This window comes from Microcaecilia unicolor, chromosome 4 (genome assembly GCF_901765095.1).
Source record: "Microcaecilia unicolor chromosome 4, aMicUni1.1, whole genome shotgun sequence".
Taxonomy (NCBI): Eukaryota; Metazoa; Chordata; class Amphibia; order Gymnophiona; family Siphonopidae; genus Microcaecilia; species Microcaecilia unicolor.
The window spans coordinates 287,538,311-287,557,026 of record NC_044034.1 but is presented as its reverse complement, the minus strand read 5'-3'; the positions used below and the strand labels follow the sequence as shown (position 1 = coordinate 287,557,026).

At 47.5% G+C, this 18,716-nt stretch overlaps 1 protein-coding gene across 1 annotated transcript in view; it reads left to right on the top strand.

The window, feature by feature from the left end:
• Positions 1-18,716, top strand: part of SNRNP200 (small nuclear ribonucleoprotein U5 subunit 200) — a 231,109-nt gene that overhangs the window by 102,936 nt on the left and 109,457 nt on the right. The window contains 2 exon segments of the mRNA XM_030201646.1: positions 3,468-3,548; positions 3,932-4,015. Of these exon segments, the coding sequence (XP_030057506.1) occupies positions 3,468-3,548; positions 3,932-4,015 (165 nt within the window).

The window sequence follows — 18,716 nt, the reverse complement described above, 5'->3', positions numbered from 1 at the left end:
TGGTGCTGAGGCCTGTAAGGGTCCTGTCGGACAATGCCACGGCTGTGGCCTATGTCAATCGGCCGGGAGGTACCAGGAGCGCCCCTCTAGCCAAGGAGGCCATGAAGCTATGCCTGTGGGTGGAAGCAAATCTGGAATAGCTGTCGGCGGCCCACATACCGGGAGTCATGAATGTCAAGGCGGACTTTCTCTGTCGCCATACCTTGGATCCCGGAGAGTGGCAACTGTCTGCTCGGGCGTTCTTGGACATCACGAAACGCTGGGGCCGGCCGAGCCTCGATCTGATGGCATCCTCAGCCAATTGCCAAATGCCGCGTTTTTTCAGCAGAGGACGGGACCCGCGATCTCTGGGAGTCGATGCTCTTCTCCAGCAGTGGCCGGCACAGGAGCTTCTCTACGTGTTCCCGCCTTGGCCCATGATGGGCAGGGTGCTAGGCCGGGTGGCAAAGCATCCGGGCCGGGTGATCCTGGTGGGTCCGGATTGGCCCAGACGTCCCTGGTATGTGGACTTAGTCAGACTGTCGGTGGACGGCCCTCTGGGTCCCGTGGTGATGGAGGATCCCTCCCCCTTTGGTCTTTCGGCCTGGCTCTTGAGCGGAAGCGGCTGAGGAAGAAGGGCTTCTCAGACAAGGTCATCGCCACTATGCTGAGAGCGAGGAAGCGCTCTACTTCCACCACTTACGCCAGGGTTTGGCGTACATTTGCGTCGTGGTGCGAGGCAGGCTCTATATCACCCTTCACTGCTCCAATATCTTCAGTGTTGGCGTTCCTGCAAGAGGGGCTGGAGGAAAGGCCTGTCGCTCAGTTTGCTGAAAGTCCAGGTGGCAGCTCTAGCTTGCTTCAGAGGTCGTCTGAAGGGGGCTTTCCTGGCTTTACAGCCGGATGTGGTACGCTTTCTCAAAGGAGTTAATCACCTGCGCCCCCCTCTGCGCTCGATAGTGCCTACGTGGAATCTCAATCTGGTACTACGGACCTTGCAGAAGCCGCCCTTCGAGCCCTTGCCAAGGGCATCGCTGAAGGACCTGACGTTGAAAGCAGTCTTCCTGGTGGCTATCATATCAGCCAGAAGAGTTTCCGAGCTCCAGGCGCTCTCGTGTAGAGAACCGTTCCTGCGATTCACTGAGGCAGGAGTATCGATTCGCCCAGTGGCTTCCTTCCTGCCCAAGATTGTTTCTCGATTCCATGTGAATCAGCAGCTTTACCTACCCTCCTTTCGTAGGGAGGATTACCAAGAGGAGTACCCTGCACTCAAATACCTGGATGTTAGACGGGTCATCATCAGATACTTGGAAGTGACCAATGATTTCCGGAAGTCGGATCATCTGTTCGTGCTGTTCGCAGGCCCTCGTAAGGGTCTGCAGGCATCTAAGCCTACAGTGGCACGTTGGGTCAAGGAGACGATCGCGTCAGCTTATGTGGTGGCGGGGAAGATTCCGCCTATTCAGCTGAAGGCACACTCTACTAGAGCACAAGCAGCCTCGATGGCGGAGTCCAGATCTGTCTCCTTGGAAGAGATTTGCAGAGCGGCTACTTGGTCGTCGGCTCATACATTCTCACGACATTACCGCTTGGATGTGGCTGCTCGGGCCGAGGCCCAGTTTGGGGCTTCAGTGTTGCGTTCAGGGATTTCCATGTCCCGCCCTGGGTGAGTACTGCTTCGGTACATCCCACCAGTCTATGGATTGATCGGCTTGATGATAGGGAAGGTAAAATTATGTATCATACCTGATAATTTTCTTTCCCTTAATCATAGCCGATCAATCCATAGCCCCTCCCAGATATCTGTATTTGTGTTCTGGTTATATTTCAAGTTCAAGTTCGGTCTTCATTTCCTGTTCACAAGGACTTCGTGTTCAAGTTCTTCCAATTGGAGTCTCTTCGAGTTGAGACGATTTTGTGTTACAGTGAGCTGCTCTTCCCCCATTTCGGCGGTGGCTGGATTGATAACTAAATTATGCCGGCGCTCCCTCCCGCTTCGTGCGGCTGTAGGGTAGCTTTGTACCCCTCCCGCTTCGGCGGCGTTAGGGTAAGCCAGCTCCTCCTGCGGTTGCGGTAGCAGGATAAGCCAGTTCCCCCCGCGTCGGTGGGTGTGGTTTCCCGCCCACCGCCCCGGCGGTGGTGCGCTGGGCAGAGTGTCCCTTTGTGGGTGTAATTCTCTAAGTGCTGAGTCCTGCGGATGGAGCTTTGATATCGACATACTCGGGAATTTCCGGAAGCACATGACCACATATAGGGAGGCAAAAGGATTGCTCTCTATCTCCACCTGCTGGTAGATGGACACAACCCACCAGTCTATGGATTGATCGGCTATGATTAAGGGAAAGAAACTTATCAGGTATGATACATAATTTTACCTTGAAAGGGCTCGGTTGAGACGAAAAAGTTATTTTGATTAGGTCATTGCTACCTTGTTTCAGGTTTGGAAATACTCTACATCCATGGCATACGCGAAGGTGTGGGGGATGTTCGAGGGGGGTGGTGTTCTGAGCGCAGACTTTCTCCCTTCTCTGCTCAGACCACCCACATCCTAGTGTTTTTCCAGGCCTTCAGAAGGGATTGGCGTCGGATTCTCTAAAAGTTAAAGTTGCCTGTTTCAGGGGCCAACTACAGAAGCAGTCTCTTACATCTCATCTGAATATCGTTAAATTCTTGCGGTCTCCCTTTTGTACGTAGTGTCCAGAGTGGAACCTTAATTTTTTCCTTTGGGCTCTGCAGAATCCTCTTGTTGAGCCTCACTGGAAGGCCTCCTTGAAAGATCTTATGCAAAAGATAGCTTTCTTGATGGCTATTGCCTGCTAATTTTCCTTTAGGCACTCCAGACATGTCAAGAGCCTTCCCTGTCAAGCTGTGAAAGGGGGAATGTGGAAGTTTCAGTGCCTCAGAAGCAGGTATGGGAGAATTCTGTTGGTGTGGCTATTTATTAAGTACATAGTTTTTGTTTATGGAAACTGAGTGCTTTAAGCAATCGTTTTTATGGATGTATGTATATGCCTGATGAGTCAAGGTATCACCCACTTGAGAGTCCCAAGGGTTATCTGCTTTGCTATTCAACACACTGGCAGACAAGGAACTGCTTAGGTATCTTGTTCTGAGGTGTTCTGAGTCTCCATATTCTGGTAGGTGTGCATAACTCAACAGTCTGGACCAATTTGGAGTGCCTTAAAGGAAAGAATTAGCAAGTAAGACCTAATTTCTCCATCTCTTCCTGTAGAATTCACACATGCTTTCTGTCTATTTGTTCTCTATTCCTTTCTTGTCCTCGCTGTTATACTTAGTAATAATCATGGTGTATCTTTAGATATTGCAAGATTTTGGGTATGCTTGTGTATACATGTGGAGGAGACACTAGCTGGTTTTGAGTAAAAGCAAATGCCTGTGTTGAATCCAGGGGATGGTGGATGTCAGATGTATGGAGTTTAGTTTCTTCTGAGTAAGTTGACCAATCTCTGTCTTTTCTTTTGTGACAGGAGGAGAAGCTGGAACTGCAAAAGCTGCTGGAGAGAGTCCCAATACCTGTGAAAGAGAGCATCGAAGAACCCAGTGCCAAAGTAACTCTGCCAACACTTCCCTTCTCTTCTGTCTTACTAAGCTAACATGAACAGCATTATTTTTCCTGCATTCCTAGGACAGCCCTTCTTTCTCTCTTTCCATGGGGTAGCATAAAAGGAGTCCACTGCTTACTGCTAGGATATTTCCCACTGATGTGCCAATAGCCTTATCTGTATTCCTAAGACATGCAAACGCTGTAACAATTTGAGATGTGCCATGCATTGCTTCCATAATGTTGCAGTGATTTCAGGGCTACAGCATTGTATTTCTTACTTCTGTTCTTAACACCTACTTCAGTGTTACCCAGCCTTTGCATAGCTCTTCAGGTCTCATTGCATAAGAATTTCATATAATCACTGTGGGGCTGTCTCTCTTCCTGTAGATTAATGTGCTACTTCAGGCCTTCATCTCTCAGTTGAAGCTGGAAGGTTTTGCTCTGATGGCAGACATGGTTTATGTAACACAGGTGAGTGGCTTTGTTCTCATCTCCTATTTGGAAGATACAGTGCTGGAATTCTTTGTGTGACTGTGTGCTCAAAGGAGTCTGGGTAGAAATGAACCAGTTGGAATTGGTCAGTTGTGCGATATGAACCAATGTAAGTATAAAATTCCTTATTCTGCTAGACCACTCCAGATCTAGGGGATATTTCATCTTACTAGCAGATGGAAGCATGCTGTTCTGTCTCCCCACCCCCCAATCCCCCCTTCCCATTTATAAATTCAGTGTTAACAACCTAATGCAATGGGCTATATTTGTTAAATAACTGTCTAAATGTACTAATAGTATAAACCACACTGTCAGTTATACTTTACTTGAAAACTCTTCAATAATTTATTTATTGCTTACAAACCATGCTAAATCAATATATTTATAAATTCAGGGTAGCACACTGTTCAAAAGTTTAATCTTAGCCCCTGGGACTGTTTGTAGTAGGGGCCTGGTTTCAACATCTAGATCAACCTTTAAGAGCTGCACAATGCCTTCTACACCTAATCGTGTTCCATTTCTTTATCTGTGGCCTCCACCAATCTCCTCACGTTCTTTTCAGCACTTTCTGAATTAAGGACCTCCACAGGCAGTCTTTCCTCTCCTTTCTCCTTAGGGAGTGGGGGAGGCTTCAGTTTCCCAGCCTCTGCCCAAATCCTTGTCCTCAGAGCAGATAGAACCCTGGATTTTCTGCCCTGTTCTTTGGATAGTCCTGGGCTGAGCTTAGCCTGTGTCCCGCATCGGCTTTTTTGCTGTACAAAAGTCACTCTACCACTTCTGGGGACTGCAGGAAGTTTCTTATTCTGTTATCCAGAATAGTGAGTCTTACCAGGAACCTGATGATGGCCTGGTACCCTGCCCTTGAGTGCATCTGTATACTTGAGCAAAGTTTTCATTTTTTTCATAGTCTCTGTACTCAGGTTAGAGAAGGTAGCAAATTACAGACCACTGATTTTGATTTTGGGGCTTCTGCATCAGACTTCTTTTCCTGGTACTACAGTAATCTCTTTATAAAGGCCTTCTACTAGGTTTCAATTTACTGTTTTCAAGTTTACCTCATTTATTGTATTTATGTTTATTCTTGATTATTTGTAAGTTTTATGTTACACCGCCTTGGGTGAATCTCTTCATAAAGGCAGTTAATAAATCCCAATAAATAAAATCCCAGAGCCAGACTTAGGACGTGTGTCTAAATGCACATTCAGTTTGAGATCCTGAAGATGGCTTTGTTTAGAAAGGCCAACATCGTGTTCAGCAGCCCTGGTAATGAAGAGACAGCTTCCAGTTTATGAATTGTCCACCTTGAGGCAGGTGTTTTCAGAACAGTCTTGTCTTCTGCCTGCATTAAGAAAGGGTTGGGTGCCTTCTATGCATCTGGACTGGTCTAGCAGGGTGATAAAAAGAAATTTTCTCAGAGGACAAGCAGGCCTTCTTATTCTCGCATCTGGGTGACGCCATCCGACGGAGGTCTGGTGTGGACGTTGACTAGTGAATAATGTAGAAGCTTCTAGCAGTGACCCATAGTGCATGCACAGGTCCTCTAGTCTTCTTATTTCCGCGGAGCTGAGAGGACGCATTTGCGTGTGCTCTCTTCACACTGCTTTTCAGTTTTTAGAAGTGCTTTCTCATGCGGGTAATTTTCATATATATATATTTTTTTTCCCCTCTTCCCCTTTTTATTTGTTGCAGATTTTTTTCAACTCTTTTTAAGTGTTCTTTTTTGAGGGTGTGTGGCTACCCAGTTTAGGCTGCAACTCTGACCTCAGTTTGAATGCTGACCCTTTTTGAGAGTTCAAGATTGAGGAGTTTAATTTGACTGAATAAAATTTATTTTTTAAATGTCACAGAAGACCCCTAGTGGCTTCAAGAGTTGCATGCAGTGTAGATGGGTAATTTTTTCCACAGACCTGCACAATTGATGCATTGGGTACCTTGAGCCAGATCCTGACCCCTCTGGTTGTGATAAAGAGCAACTGTTTTGGCTCCTTGAAGGCCAGAACATCGACTTTGGCACCCGTGGCATCAACGTCCATGGCTGTTCAGACTTTAGCATCCACTGGAAGTGCACTGGCTTCGAGGAGATCTCCACCTGTCTCTACACCGGGTGCTGATACAGGACCCGGGACCGTTGGCATCGGACCTGACACCGAGGACACTTACAGGTTCGGTGGCGTCTTCTTAGGCACCTTGGGATTGGAGTTCTATGCATCGGGGGGGAAGCCCAAGAAGCATAAACACTCAGTGTACAGTGCAGAGAGCACCAGGACATTTGATCCAAGAAATGCCAGCGCCAGGAGAAGTACCCCCCCCCCCCCCCTTCCTTAGAGGTGCTGGTGCACAAGTCATTGAGCAGCCCGGTCCCTGCTGCCGGTTCAGCACCAACGCCTTCTCAGACTGCCCCTTCTCCTGATCCCTTGGATTTGCCAATACCCACCTTTGATGAGCAGTTCCGAATCATGCTCTGAGAGGAGGTGATGCAGTTACTGCAAGGGCCTCCCCTTCAGGCCATGAGGATACTTGTGTCACCAGCAGAATGGGTAGCTAGGAAGTTCTAAATGTAAAAGCTAAGTGGAAAAAGTGAGTTTTGAGTTGTTGATTTTTTAATTTCGTAAGTGAAAGTTTTAACCTGATAATTACCGCTGCTTGATGCACCCTCCCTGGCTCCTACCCTGCTAGTTCACCCAGTTAGATGCTTCTCCCCCTGCATACTCCTTGTATATTCTACTAAGTTTTCCTATTCTGTATTTTATTTAATATTTGTAAGCCACATTGTGCCTGCATGAGTGGGAAAATGTGGGATATAAGTGAACAATAAATAAATAAATAATTGAAGGTAGGTTATTCCATAGTGATGGTGCTAAAAAGTAAAATGCAAAATTCCGTGTTGACTCATGAGCTTGCTTAGGGGATGGGAGTACCAGACGATCAGCATCGACTGAACAAAGTAAACAAGAGGAGGTATAAGGGATAATTAGAGAGGAAAGATATGCAGGCCTACAAGAGTATAGTGTTTCAAAAGTAAGTAATAGAATTTTATACCAGATGCAATAAGAGACAGGTAACCAGTGAAGCATAAGAAATAAAGGAGTAACAGGATCAAACCGTTTGGCCTTAAACATCATACGGATTGCTGAGCTTTGGAGAGTCTGAAGAAGACGTAATGGAAATTTAGGCAGGCCTGCATATACCGTATTATAATAACCCAGACGAGAGATAACAAAGGCATAGATCATAGTATGTAATGAATTTAAATCCAAGTAGTTTCAGATTGAGCGCAAACGACACAACCAGAAAAACCCAGATTTTATGACATTAGAAATTTGTTTACTAAATGAAAGTTTGGAATTGATATATACTTCTAAATAATGAAATGAATTCACTGGAATAATTTGATGGTTAAAAAGACTTGATGGCATTGATGGTGTACTAAAAGAACCAGTAATCCAACATGCAGTCATTTTTGCAGGATTGAGTACAAGTTTATGTGAAACTAACCAAGCAGATCATGAAGAGTGCCATTTGAAGAGGTTCTATATCTATTGAAAATGGTGATGTAGGATATATTCACAAGATATCATCTGCATAAATAAAGAAACGGATGTTGTAATCTTGAAGCAGTGTTGCTAGAGGACTGAGAAAAATGTTAAATAAAGGACTAAAGGTCTGTCATGAAACATGTAGCCACCCGCCTGGGGTTACCCCGTGGCCACTTAGAGGGCCTATCCCCAGCACAGCTCAGGTCTGCTTGTGCTCTGCACAGCACCTTCCTCCCACCGACTGGGTCCCAACCGCTCTAGGCGTGTCTCCCACTCTCAAATTGCCCCCAGTGATTTCTAGGTTACTGAAGGCCACACTCCCAGTGGTCCCACAGTTCCCAGAAAGCACTCACAGATCCAACTCACAAACCACCAGGGTTCTTTATCAATCCAGACAGCAGAGTCAAAAAAACTGAAAATTGTTTATTGTCTTAAAATTGAACAGTGAAACATAAAAAGTGCAATCAACAAACAATGACAGGTAACTGAAATATGGATTAATTATAAAACTATCTAATCATTTGTTTACTTTCTAAAAAGTACCTAGGAAGATCAGGATATATAATTGTTCACAGAGCCTCAGCAAATAGATCCTACTGTATTTTTTTTTTCTTCCTGGCTAAGATTGGGGCAAGAACCAGTGCAATCCAAATGAAATGGAGGTCCTAGGCCAATCAGAGCCCAGAACAACAAGTTTGACAGTATACTGCAGACTCTCTTTCCAAAAGGCTTAAATAAAAAAAAAAAAAACCTTGGATCTGCAGCAGCTTCAAAGCATAAACATGCACCACCTTCTGGCCAAACTAGAGAAATACATTTCAGGAAATAAGGCAGTTTTACAGGCTTAAATACACTATTCTGTCACAAATAGTAATGGTGAGAGCACTGACCCCTGAGGAACCCTGCAAGTCAGCTTATAATCAGAAGATGCATTGTTAGGTGTTGATACTGAGAAAACTCTGCCTGTATGAAAAGATTTAAGCCAAGCCAGAGTAGTACTGACCAGATGAATTGATTGAAGACGTACCAAGAGTAATAAGTGATCCACGAGGTCGAATGCAGCCGACAAGTTCAGAGAGATGAGAACAATTTCTCTCCTTTCTTGAATAGTGTGACGTTCGTTAAGCAGTACAGTCACTGTTTCTGTACTGTGTTTGGCTCTAAAGCCCGTCTGATAAAGTATTGCATACCATGTAAAATGAGTTCATCTTGTTGGGCAGACTAGATGGACCATAGAGGTCTTTATCGGCCATCATTCACTATGCTACTATGTATGTTACATGCAAGACCAATTGATCAGATGCTACCTTTTGTGTAAGTTTTGAGAGAATACATAGATTCGAAATTGGACAATATTTTGGGGGGGTCTAATGGAGCAAACAAAGAATTTTTAAGAATAGGCTTGACTGCCTCTTGCCACAGTTGGGGAACAGTTCCAGTTGTTAAACTTAGTTACCAAGTGAAAAGCTAATGGTAGCAATCCATGCCGAGGGATCTTTAATCAACTAGAAGGGATAGAATCCAATGAGGAAGTAGTAAGATGAACATTAATGACTATTCTTTCAAAAACAATAAGCGAAGGAACAATAAAATCAATCCATTGCTCAGAACCAGTGGTAGAATTTAAAGTTTCAGTGGTAGAAGATAATTGAGCAATTGCGCAGAGATTTAATGACGATTGCAAATTAGAGATTTTCGATAAAAAATACTTGGCCAGTATATCTGATGAAGGAAAATTAAAACCATTACTTGATCATACCGAGTAAGGTCAGAAATATTTTTTATAACGTCTTAACCAGCTTAGAAGAATTATTAATAGTTTTGACAAATTTTGGGGGGGGGGGCAGTTTTAAGTTCTGAATTATAGCGAAGCCAGAGATCCTTGAATAATTGTTTGCTGAATGATTTTCACAATCCTTTTGCCAAAGGCGTTCTGCCATTCATGGTTGACGCTTCAGTATTAACAGACCACTGTGAAACCAGGGAGATTTTCTAGAATAAGTGTGGTTAATAATAACAGTATCCGTATTTTCCTGAGGTCTATAGATTGGCTCTAATGTTGACTCCCAGCATGTAACAGCCTCTTCTAATGACTTATTTAAAAAGTCAACTGGAAACAAACAGTGGCATAGCCACAGGTGGGCCTGGGCCCACCCAACATTAGCACACATTTAGCAGTAGCTGGTGGGGATCCCAAACTCCGCCAGCTGAAGACTTCCCTGGTGGTAATAAAAATGCTGCTCTCCATGATACTGGCACCTGCGCATGCTCAGTTTTTAGCGCATGTCTGCTGCAGACTGCCAAATTGGAGAGAAGCATTTTCCCACCAGCTGAGATACTCTTTTGGTTTGGGAGGGGAGGGGGGAGAACACTTGGTGCCCATCCACTTCTTGCCTAGGCCCACCCAAATTCTGCTGTCTGGCTACGCCCCTGGAAACAAAGAATTTAGCTGTTCAGTAGCGGCTGGGTCTCGTTACACAAATTGGGGGAAAAGGTGAGGAACGTTTCTGGTCTGGCAGTTGAGAAGGCGTATGAAACTGAAAAGTAGAAAGTAGCAGAAAGTGGTCCATCCAGGGTAAAGATAACGTTTGTATAAACCTGAAAACTAGTGTGTTAATGGAATCAACTTGTAATAAGATAAGCTCTAGTATGTGACCTACTACATGAGTAGGAGATTTAACTAATTGACAGAGGTAAATATCATCCAAAAAAGAAAGAAATGAAGCAGATCGAACTGATTGAGGGTCCCTATGAGGAAAGGCTGAAATGGCTAGGGCTCTTCAGCTTGGAGAAAAGATGGCTGACAGGAGATATGGTAGAGGTATATAAAATAATGAGTGGAGTGGAACAGGTAGATGTGAATCACTTCTTTACTCTTTCAAAAATATTAGGACGGGGGCATGCAATGAACCTACAAAGTACAAAATTTAAAACGAATCGGAGAAGATATTTCTTCATTCAATGTGTTATTAAACTCTGGAATTAGTTGCAGTTAGCTTAGCAGGGTTTTAAAAAGGTTTGGCTATCTTCCTAAAAGAAAAGTCCATAATCCATTATTAAAATGGAGTTGGGGAAAATCCACTGCTTATTTCTAGGATAAGCAGCATAAAATATATTTTACTGTTTTGTGATCTTCCCAGGAACTTGTGATCTGGATTGGCCACTGTTGGAAATGGGGTACTGGGCTTGATGGACCCTTGGTCTGTCTCAGTATGGCAATACGTACAGTGGGGGAAATAAGTATTTGATCCCTTGCTGATTTTGTAAGTTTGCCCACTGACAAAGACATGAGCAGCCCATAATTGAAGGGTAGGTTATTGGTAACAGTGAGAGATAGCACATCACAAATTAAATCCGGAAAATCACATTGTGGAAAGTATATGAATTTATTTGCATTCTGCAGAGGGAAATAAGTATTTAATCCCTCTGGCAAACAAGACCTAATACTTGGTGGCAAAACCCTTGTTGGCAAGCACAGCGGTCAGACGTCTTCTGTAGTTGATGATGAGGTTTGCACACATGTCAGGAGGAATTTTGGTCCACTCCTCTTTGCAGATCATCTCTAAATCATTAAGAGTTCTGGGCTGTCGCTTGGCAACTCGCAGCTTCAGCTCCCTCCATAAGTTTTCAATGGGATTAAGGTCTGGTGACTGGCTAGGCCACTCCATGACCCTAATGTGCTTCTTCCTGAGCCACTCCTTTGTTGCCTTGGCTGTATGTTTTGGGTCATTGTCGTGCTGGAAGACCCAGCCACGACCCATTTTTAAGGCCCTGGCGGAGGGAAGGAGCTTGTCACTCAGAATTGTACGGTACATGGCCCCATCCATTCTCCCATTGATGCGGTGAAGTAGTCCTGTGCCCTTAGCAGAGAAACACCCCCAAAACATAACATTTCCACCTCCATGCTTGACAGTGGGGACGGTGTTCTTTGGGTCATAGGCAGCATTTCTCTTCCTCCAAACACGGCGAGTTGAGTTCATGCCAAAGAGCTCAATTTTTGTCTCATCTGACCACAGCACCTTCTCCCAATCACTCTCGGCATCATCCAGGTGTTCACTGGCAAACTTCAGACGGGCCGTCACATGTGCCTTCCGGAGCAGGGGGACCTTGCGGGCACTGCAGGATTGCAATCCGTTATGTCGTAATGTGTTACCAATGGTTTTCGTGGTGACAGTGGTCCCAGCTGCCTTGAGATCATTGACAAGTTCCCCCCTTGTAGTTGTAGGCTGATTTCTAACCTTTCTCATGATCAAGGATACCCCACGAGGTGAGATTTTGCGTGGAGCCCCAGATCTTTGTCGATTGACAGTCATTTTGTACTTCTTCCATTTTCTTACTATGGCACCAACAGTTGTCTCCTTCTCGCCCCAGCGTCTTACTGATGGTTTTGTAGCCCATTCCAGCCTTGTGCAGGTGTATGATCTTGTCCCTGACATCCTTAGACAGCTCCTTGCTCTTGGCCATTTTGTAGAGGTTAGAGTCTGACTGATTCACTGAGTCTGTGGACAGGTGTCTTTCATAGAGGTGACCATTGCCGACAGCTGTCTGTCATGCAGGTAACGAGTTGATTTGGAGCATCTACCTGGTCTGTAGGGGCCAGATCTCTTACTGGTTGGTGGGGGATCAAATACTTATTTCCCTCTGCAGAATGCAAATAAATTCATATACTTTCCACAATGTGATTTTCCGGATTTAATTTGTGATGTGCTATCTCTCACTGTTACCAATAACCTACCCTTCAATTATGGGCTGCTCATGTCTTTGTCAGTGGGCAAACTTACAAAATCAGCAAGGGATCAAATACTTATTTCCCCCACTGTATGTACTTATGTAATGTGATGATTGTGGCTGTCCTGTTTAAGTAGAGACAGAGGAGGAGCCTAGGGCAGAAATGTTGTCTGTTCTGCACTATAAGTCTCCTCCTAATAGAAGGGGTCACTGTGCCATTTTACCGTACCCATAAAGACGCACTGTTGAAGAACTGGGAGTCTTGCCCCTCAGTGCAGGTCACACCCAAGAAGGTGGACATGCAATATTGTTATCTAGAAGGCTCCCGGATTCGAGAGGGCACAGCTGCCACACCGCTCAATGGTTGTCGAATCTGCTCTCAAACGCGCCAGTAGTTCTCTGTCTCATGCCTTGGCACCCTGGGACGAGAGGCCAGGACCTTGGATTTGTTTGAGAGGAAGATATTTTAGGCCTTGATGCTCGTTGCCCACATCCAGTCCTAACGGCTGTACATGAGTCTTTAATGAACAGTACACTGACTCTAGTAGTCTCTCTCCCTACGGAGCAGGCTGCAGAGCTTCACCAGCTGGCCATCAAGCAGATGGAGTGTAGGCATTATCTGGTCAGTGGAGCCTATGATACTTTTGATGTTGCGTCCAGACTCTTTGGCATGGGTGAGGGGATGCATAGACTCTTCTGGCTGCATGCCTCTGACCTTGAACCACTGTTTCGAGAGATTGGCGGATGTGCAGTGTCAAGGGGATGATTTGTTTAGAGAGAAGGTGGACAAGGTCACTGACCTCATTAAGAAACATATGGACACCATCCACACTCTGTCTCTGTATCTTCCATTTGTGTCGTCTTCAACAAGAAGACTTTCCAGCCGCCTAGGAGGCAATCCTGCTACTCTCAAAGGTGTAGGTTCCCACCTCCTGCTTTCTTTGCTCAGGCAACTCAGGCCCAGTGTCACAGCCTGCTCCCCAATTAAAGCAGAGCACGGGCATTTGACTGGCTTTAGCAGAGCATAGCCGATCAGAGTATCCGTCCTGCACCGCTTGTTTGTCAGAAGGAGGCTCACTTTTTACTAACACAGATGGCTCCTTGTAACCTCCAACCAGTAGGCTCTTCATATAGTCTTGGGTGCACGCTCAATACAAGCAGGTACTAGTAGAGTAGATCTCTGCCCTTCAGTAGGCCTGAGCAATTGAACCTGTGTCACCAGGGGAAGGGATTGTATTCCAGGTACTTGGCCTGTGCTTAAAAAAAAAAGGGGGGGGGGGGGGGGAATTCCAGCCCATCCTAGACCTAAGGGCCCTGAACAGATTTCTAGTCAAGGAAAAGTTCAGGATGATTTCCCTGGGTACCGTTCTCCCTCGTAATTCAGAAAATGATTGGCTATACTTTCTGGGTTTAAAAGGATGCCTATACCCACATTTTAATACTTCCATGTCACAGGAAGTATCTCAGATTTCATGTGGGGAAACGTCATTTCAGTATCACATTTTGCCATTTGCCCTGGCACCTGCCCCCAGAATTTTCATCAAGTGTCTGGCAGTAGTCGCAGCGTATATACACAGTCTGGGAGTGTATATGTTTCCTTACCTGGATGATTAGCTGGTCAAGAGCACATCTCAGGAAGGAGCAACAGAGTCCATGTACCTAAGTATTCAGGCAAACGAGCAAAGAAAACCACCCCAAAGGGGTGGAGGTACACTGGTTCCTACATAAAAGGTTGCAGAAGCAAGAAGTAGGAAAGGTAGGCTCTTCTAAAAACTGGAGGAGACGTCTATAAAGAAACAATTCTTTATTGCAAGCGAAGTGACAATGACCCAACACAGCTGTGGTTCGGCGCTAGCTCGCACCTTCTTCAGGAGACTAAAACATAAGATTTATAAAAACACAAAAACAAATAAAGAATGCCTAATACCATAGATAGAAAAACATATCTTTGTAATAAAAATGTATAGGAATTAAAAACATAGATATCAAAAACATCAACAGAAATAATACTTTTTTTTATATATAAACAAACAAATCAATATTTATCCACAAATAAATGTATAAAATAACAGCATATGGACGTATAATACAAATATTATATGCAACAGATATACATGAATAACTATAAAACTCATAATTAAAAAAGTATATATATGTGTTACATAAATTGACTAATAGAACAATTCATAGGATAAAAAATGATGTAAAATAAAAGTTGTGAATAAAATATTATTTGTATAAGATACAATGGTGTTGTATACAAGCATAAAAAACACAAATGGGTCACAAAAATGGAGTAACAAGGCTGACTTATTATAAAGAGTAAATTTCCTAAATAGCAAGTGCACGTGAAATAAAAAATGTATAAAATACAATCCAACAGGTCCTCTGTACCTAAAACTTCTCCGAGGACAAGCAGGCTGCTTGTTCTCACGACTGGGTTGACGTCCACGGCAGCCCCCACCAACCGGAACAAAACTTTGCGGGCGGTCCCGCACGCAGGGCACGCCCACCGCGCATGCGCGGCCGTCTTCCCGCCCGTGTGCGACCGTTCCCGCTCAGTCTTTCTTTTTCCGCGCTGGAGAGAGCCGCGTTCGTCTCTCTCTCTGTCAGCCCCGGAAACCGGATTGTGCTTTCGCCGCGAATTTTCTCCTTTTTCGTTGATTCGTCGTTTTCCTTTTTGGTTTTCTTGAAAAAAAAAACGCTAACTTTGTTTTTCCCTCGTCTCTTAGCGGGGGCGTCGCGTTGCGGCCTTCTGGCCGCGCGGTCGATTTGTTTTTGAGATGTGATTTTTACCGCCACCATCGACGACTTTAACTTCACGGACGCGATTTTTCCGTTGATGTCCTCGAAGGTCCCGAGTGGATTTAAAAAGTGTGGTCGGTGCGGCCGGCATATCTCGCAGACCGACACTCACGCTTGGTGCCTCCAGTGCCTCGGGCCGGAGCACGATACCAAGACGTGTACTTTGTGTCTCGGTCTCCGGAAACGGACACAGGTAGCGAGGCAAGTTCTTCGGGACCGTCTTTTTGGAACTTGCGCCGGCCCCTCGACTTCGACGGCATCGGTATCGACGGCCGGTTCTTCGGTACCGGTATTGATGTCCACGAAATCGGCACCGACGGCATCGACCCCAGGAGCACAGGTCCCGTCGGCCCGCCGGTCCTCCGGTGAAGGCAGGGGTGAGAGGCCGCGTGGGCAATCGGCCCCGGTCACTCCCTCTACCCAGGGCCCTCGGGACCGAACCCTGTCGGACCCGATCCCTCGAGGCCGAGGGGGATCGACTTCCTCCTCGTCGGTTCCACCGAGCGCCGATGACGGGCACCGCAAAAAGGCAAAGAAGTACCGTCATCGGTCGCCCACGACGCATCCGGCTCCCGGCGCCAGGGATGAGTCGACGCCGAGGAAGCGGCAGCGTCGAGAGGAGAGGTCCCCCTCTGTAGTAGAGGTACCACCACGTCAGGGTGCCAGCACTTCGGTGCAGTCTCCTGGACCCGAACAGCTTCCGGCACCGACACCTCTACCGGCCCCCTCGCCTTTCCCGACAGCGGGCCTGGACGAGTGCCTCCGAGCCATACTTCCGGGGATTCTGGAAGGGCTGAAGCGCCAGACTGTGCCGGCGCCGGGGGTGCTTGCGCCCGTGCTCTAGCCCGGTGCCGAGGCCTCCGACGCCGCTTGCGGCGCCGGTCTCGACCGCCACGCAGGTGGAGTCCCCGTCGACGTCGATGGAGGGAGCTTCATCCCCGCCGGTGCGGGAGTCCACCGCTCGACGACGCCACCGAGGTCTCGGTGCCTTGACGTCGAGCCGGGCCCGGTTGAGGACTGAGCTGCATGAGCTCATGTCTGACACTGAGGAAGAGGCCTCGTGGGGGGAGGAGGAGGACCCCAGATATTTCTCTTCAGAGGAGTCTGTGGGCCTTCCCTCCGACCCCACTCCTTCACCAGAGAGAAAGCTCTCGCCACCTGAGAGCCTCTCCTTTGCCTCCTTCGTCAGGGACATGTCTATTTGCATTCCCTTTCCTGTGGTCTCTGTGGATGAGCCGAGGGCTGAGATGCTCGAGGTCCTCGACTATCCATCACCACCTAGAGAGTCCTCCACGGTGCCGTTGCACAATGTCCTCAAAGAGACACTGCTTCGGAACTGGTTGAGACCATTATCTAATCCCACCATCCCCAAGAAAGCAGAGTCCCAATACAGAATCCATTCGGACCCAGAGTTAATGCGGCCCCAATTGCCTCATGACTCGGCGGTCGTGGACTCTGCTCTCAAGAGGGTACGGAGTTCGAGGGATACCGCCTCGGCGCTCCCAGGGCGGGAGTCTCGCACTCTGGACTCGTTTGGGAGGAAGGCCTACCAATCTTCCATGCTCGTGACCCGCATCCAGTCTTACCAGCTCTACATGAGCATCCACATGTGGAATAATGTGAAGCAACTGGCGGACCTGGTTGACAAGCTCCCGCCGGAGCAGTCCAGGCCTTTTCAGGAGGTGGTCAGGCAGCTGAAGGCGTGCAGAAAGTTCCTGTCCAGGGGTATATATGACACCTGTGACGTGGCATCTCGGGCTGCGGCCCAAGGTATAGTGGTGCGCAGGCTCTCATGGCTGCGTGCCTCTGACCTGGACAACCGCCCCCAGCAGAGACTGGCCGACGTCCCTTGCCGGGGGGATAATATTTTTGGTGAGAAGGTCGAGCAGCTGGTGGACCAACTGCATCAGCGGGAAACCACCCTCGACAAGCTCTCCCACCGGGCGCCTTCAGCATCCACCTCAGCAGGTGGACGTTTTTCCTGGGCCAGGCAGGCTGCGACCTACGCCTTTAACAAGCGTAGGTACACCCAGCCGGCCCGAAGGCCTCGTCAGACACAGGGACAGTCCCAGCGCGCTCGTTCTCGTCAACAACGTGCGCCTAAGCAGCCCCCTGCGCCTCCACAGCAAAAGCCGGGGACGGGCTTTTGACTGGATCCATGGGAACATAGCCGCCCTCAAAGTGTCCGTACCGGATGATCTGCCGGTCGGGAGGAGGTTAAAATTTTTTCACCTAAGGTGGCCTCTCATAACCTCCGACCAGTGGGTTCTCCAAATAGTGCGGTGCGGATACGCCCTGAATTTGGCCTCCCTTCCACCAAATTGTCCTCTGGGAGCTCAATCCTTCAGCTTCCATCACAAGCAGGTACTTGCAGAGGAACTCTCCGCCCTTCTCAGCGCCAATGCGGTCGAGCCCGTACCACCCTGGCAGGAAGGGCAGGGATTCTATTCCAGGTACTTCCTTGTGGAAAAGAAAACAGGGGGGATGCGTCCCATCCTAGACCTGAGAGGCCTGAACAAATTCCTGGTCAAAGAAAAGTTCAGGATGCTTTCCTTGGGCACCCTTCTGCCCATGATTCAGAAAAACGATTGGCTATGTTCCCTGGATTTAAAGGACGCATACACTCACATCCCGATACTGCCAGCTCACAGACAGTATCTCAGATTCCGCCTGGGCACACGGCACTTTCAGTATTGTGTGCTGCCCTTTGGGCTTGCCTCTGCCCCAAGGGGGTTTACGAAGTGCCTCGTGGTGGTAGCGGCGTATCTACGCAAGCTGGGAGTGCACGTGTTCCCATATCTCGATGATTGGCTGGTCTAGAACACCTCGGAGGCGGGAGCTCTCCGGTCCATGCAGTGCACTATTCGCCTCCTGGAGCTGCTGGGGTTTGTGATAAATTACCCAAAGTCCCATCTCCAGCCTGCCCAATCTCTGGAATTCATAGGAGCTCTGCTGAATACTCAGATGGCTCAGGCCTTCCTTCCAGAAGCGAGGGCCAACAACCTCCTGTCCCTGGCTTCCCAGACCAGAGCGTCTCAGCAGATCACAGCTCGGCAGATGTTGAGACTTCTGGGTCATATGGCCTCTACAGTTCATGTGACTCCCATGGCTCGTCTTCACATGAGATCTGCTCAATGGACCCTAGCTTCCCAGTGATATCAAGCCACTGGGAATCTAGAAGATGTCATCCGCCTCTCCACCAGCTGCCGCAATTCACTGCACTGGTGGACCATTCGGACCAATTTGACCTTGGGACGCCCATTCCAAATTCCACAGCCCACGAAAGTGCTAACGACGGATGCGTCTCTCCTGGGCTGGGGGGCTCATGTCGATGGGCTTCACACCCAAGGACTGTGGTCCCTCATGGAGAAGGATCTTCAGATCAACCTCCTGGAGCTCCGAGCGGTCTGGAACGCACTGAAGGCTTTCAGAGATCGGCTGTCCTGTCAAATTATCCAAATTCGGACAGACAATCAGGTTGCAATGTATTACATCAACAAGCAGGGGGGCACCGGATCTCACCCCCTGTGTCAGGAAGCCGTCGGGATGTGGCGTTGGGCCTGCCAGTTCGACATGCTCCTCCAAGCCACATACCTGGCAGGCGTAAACAA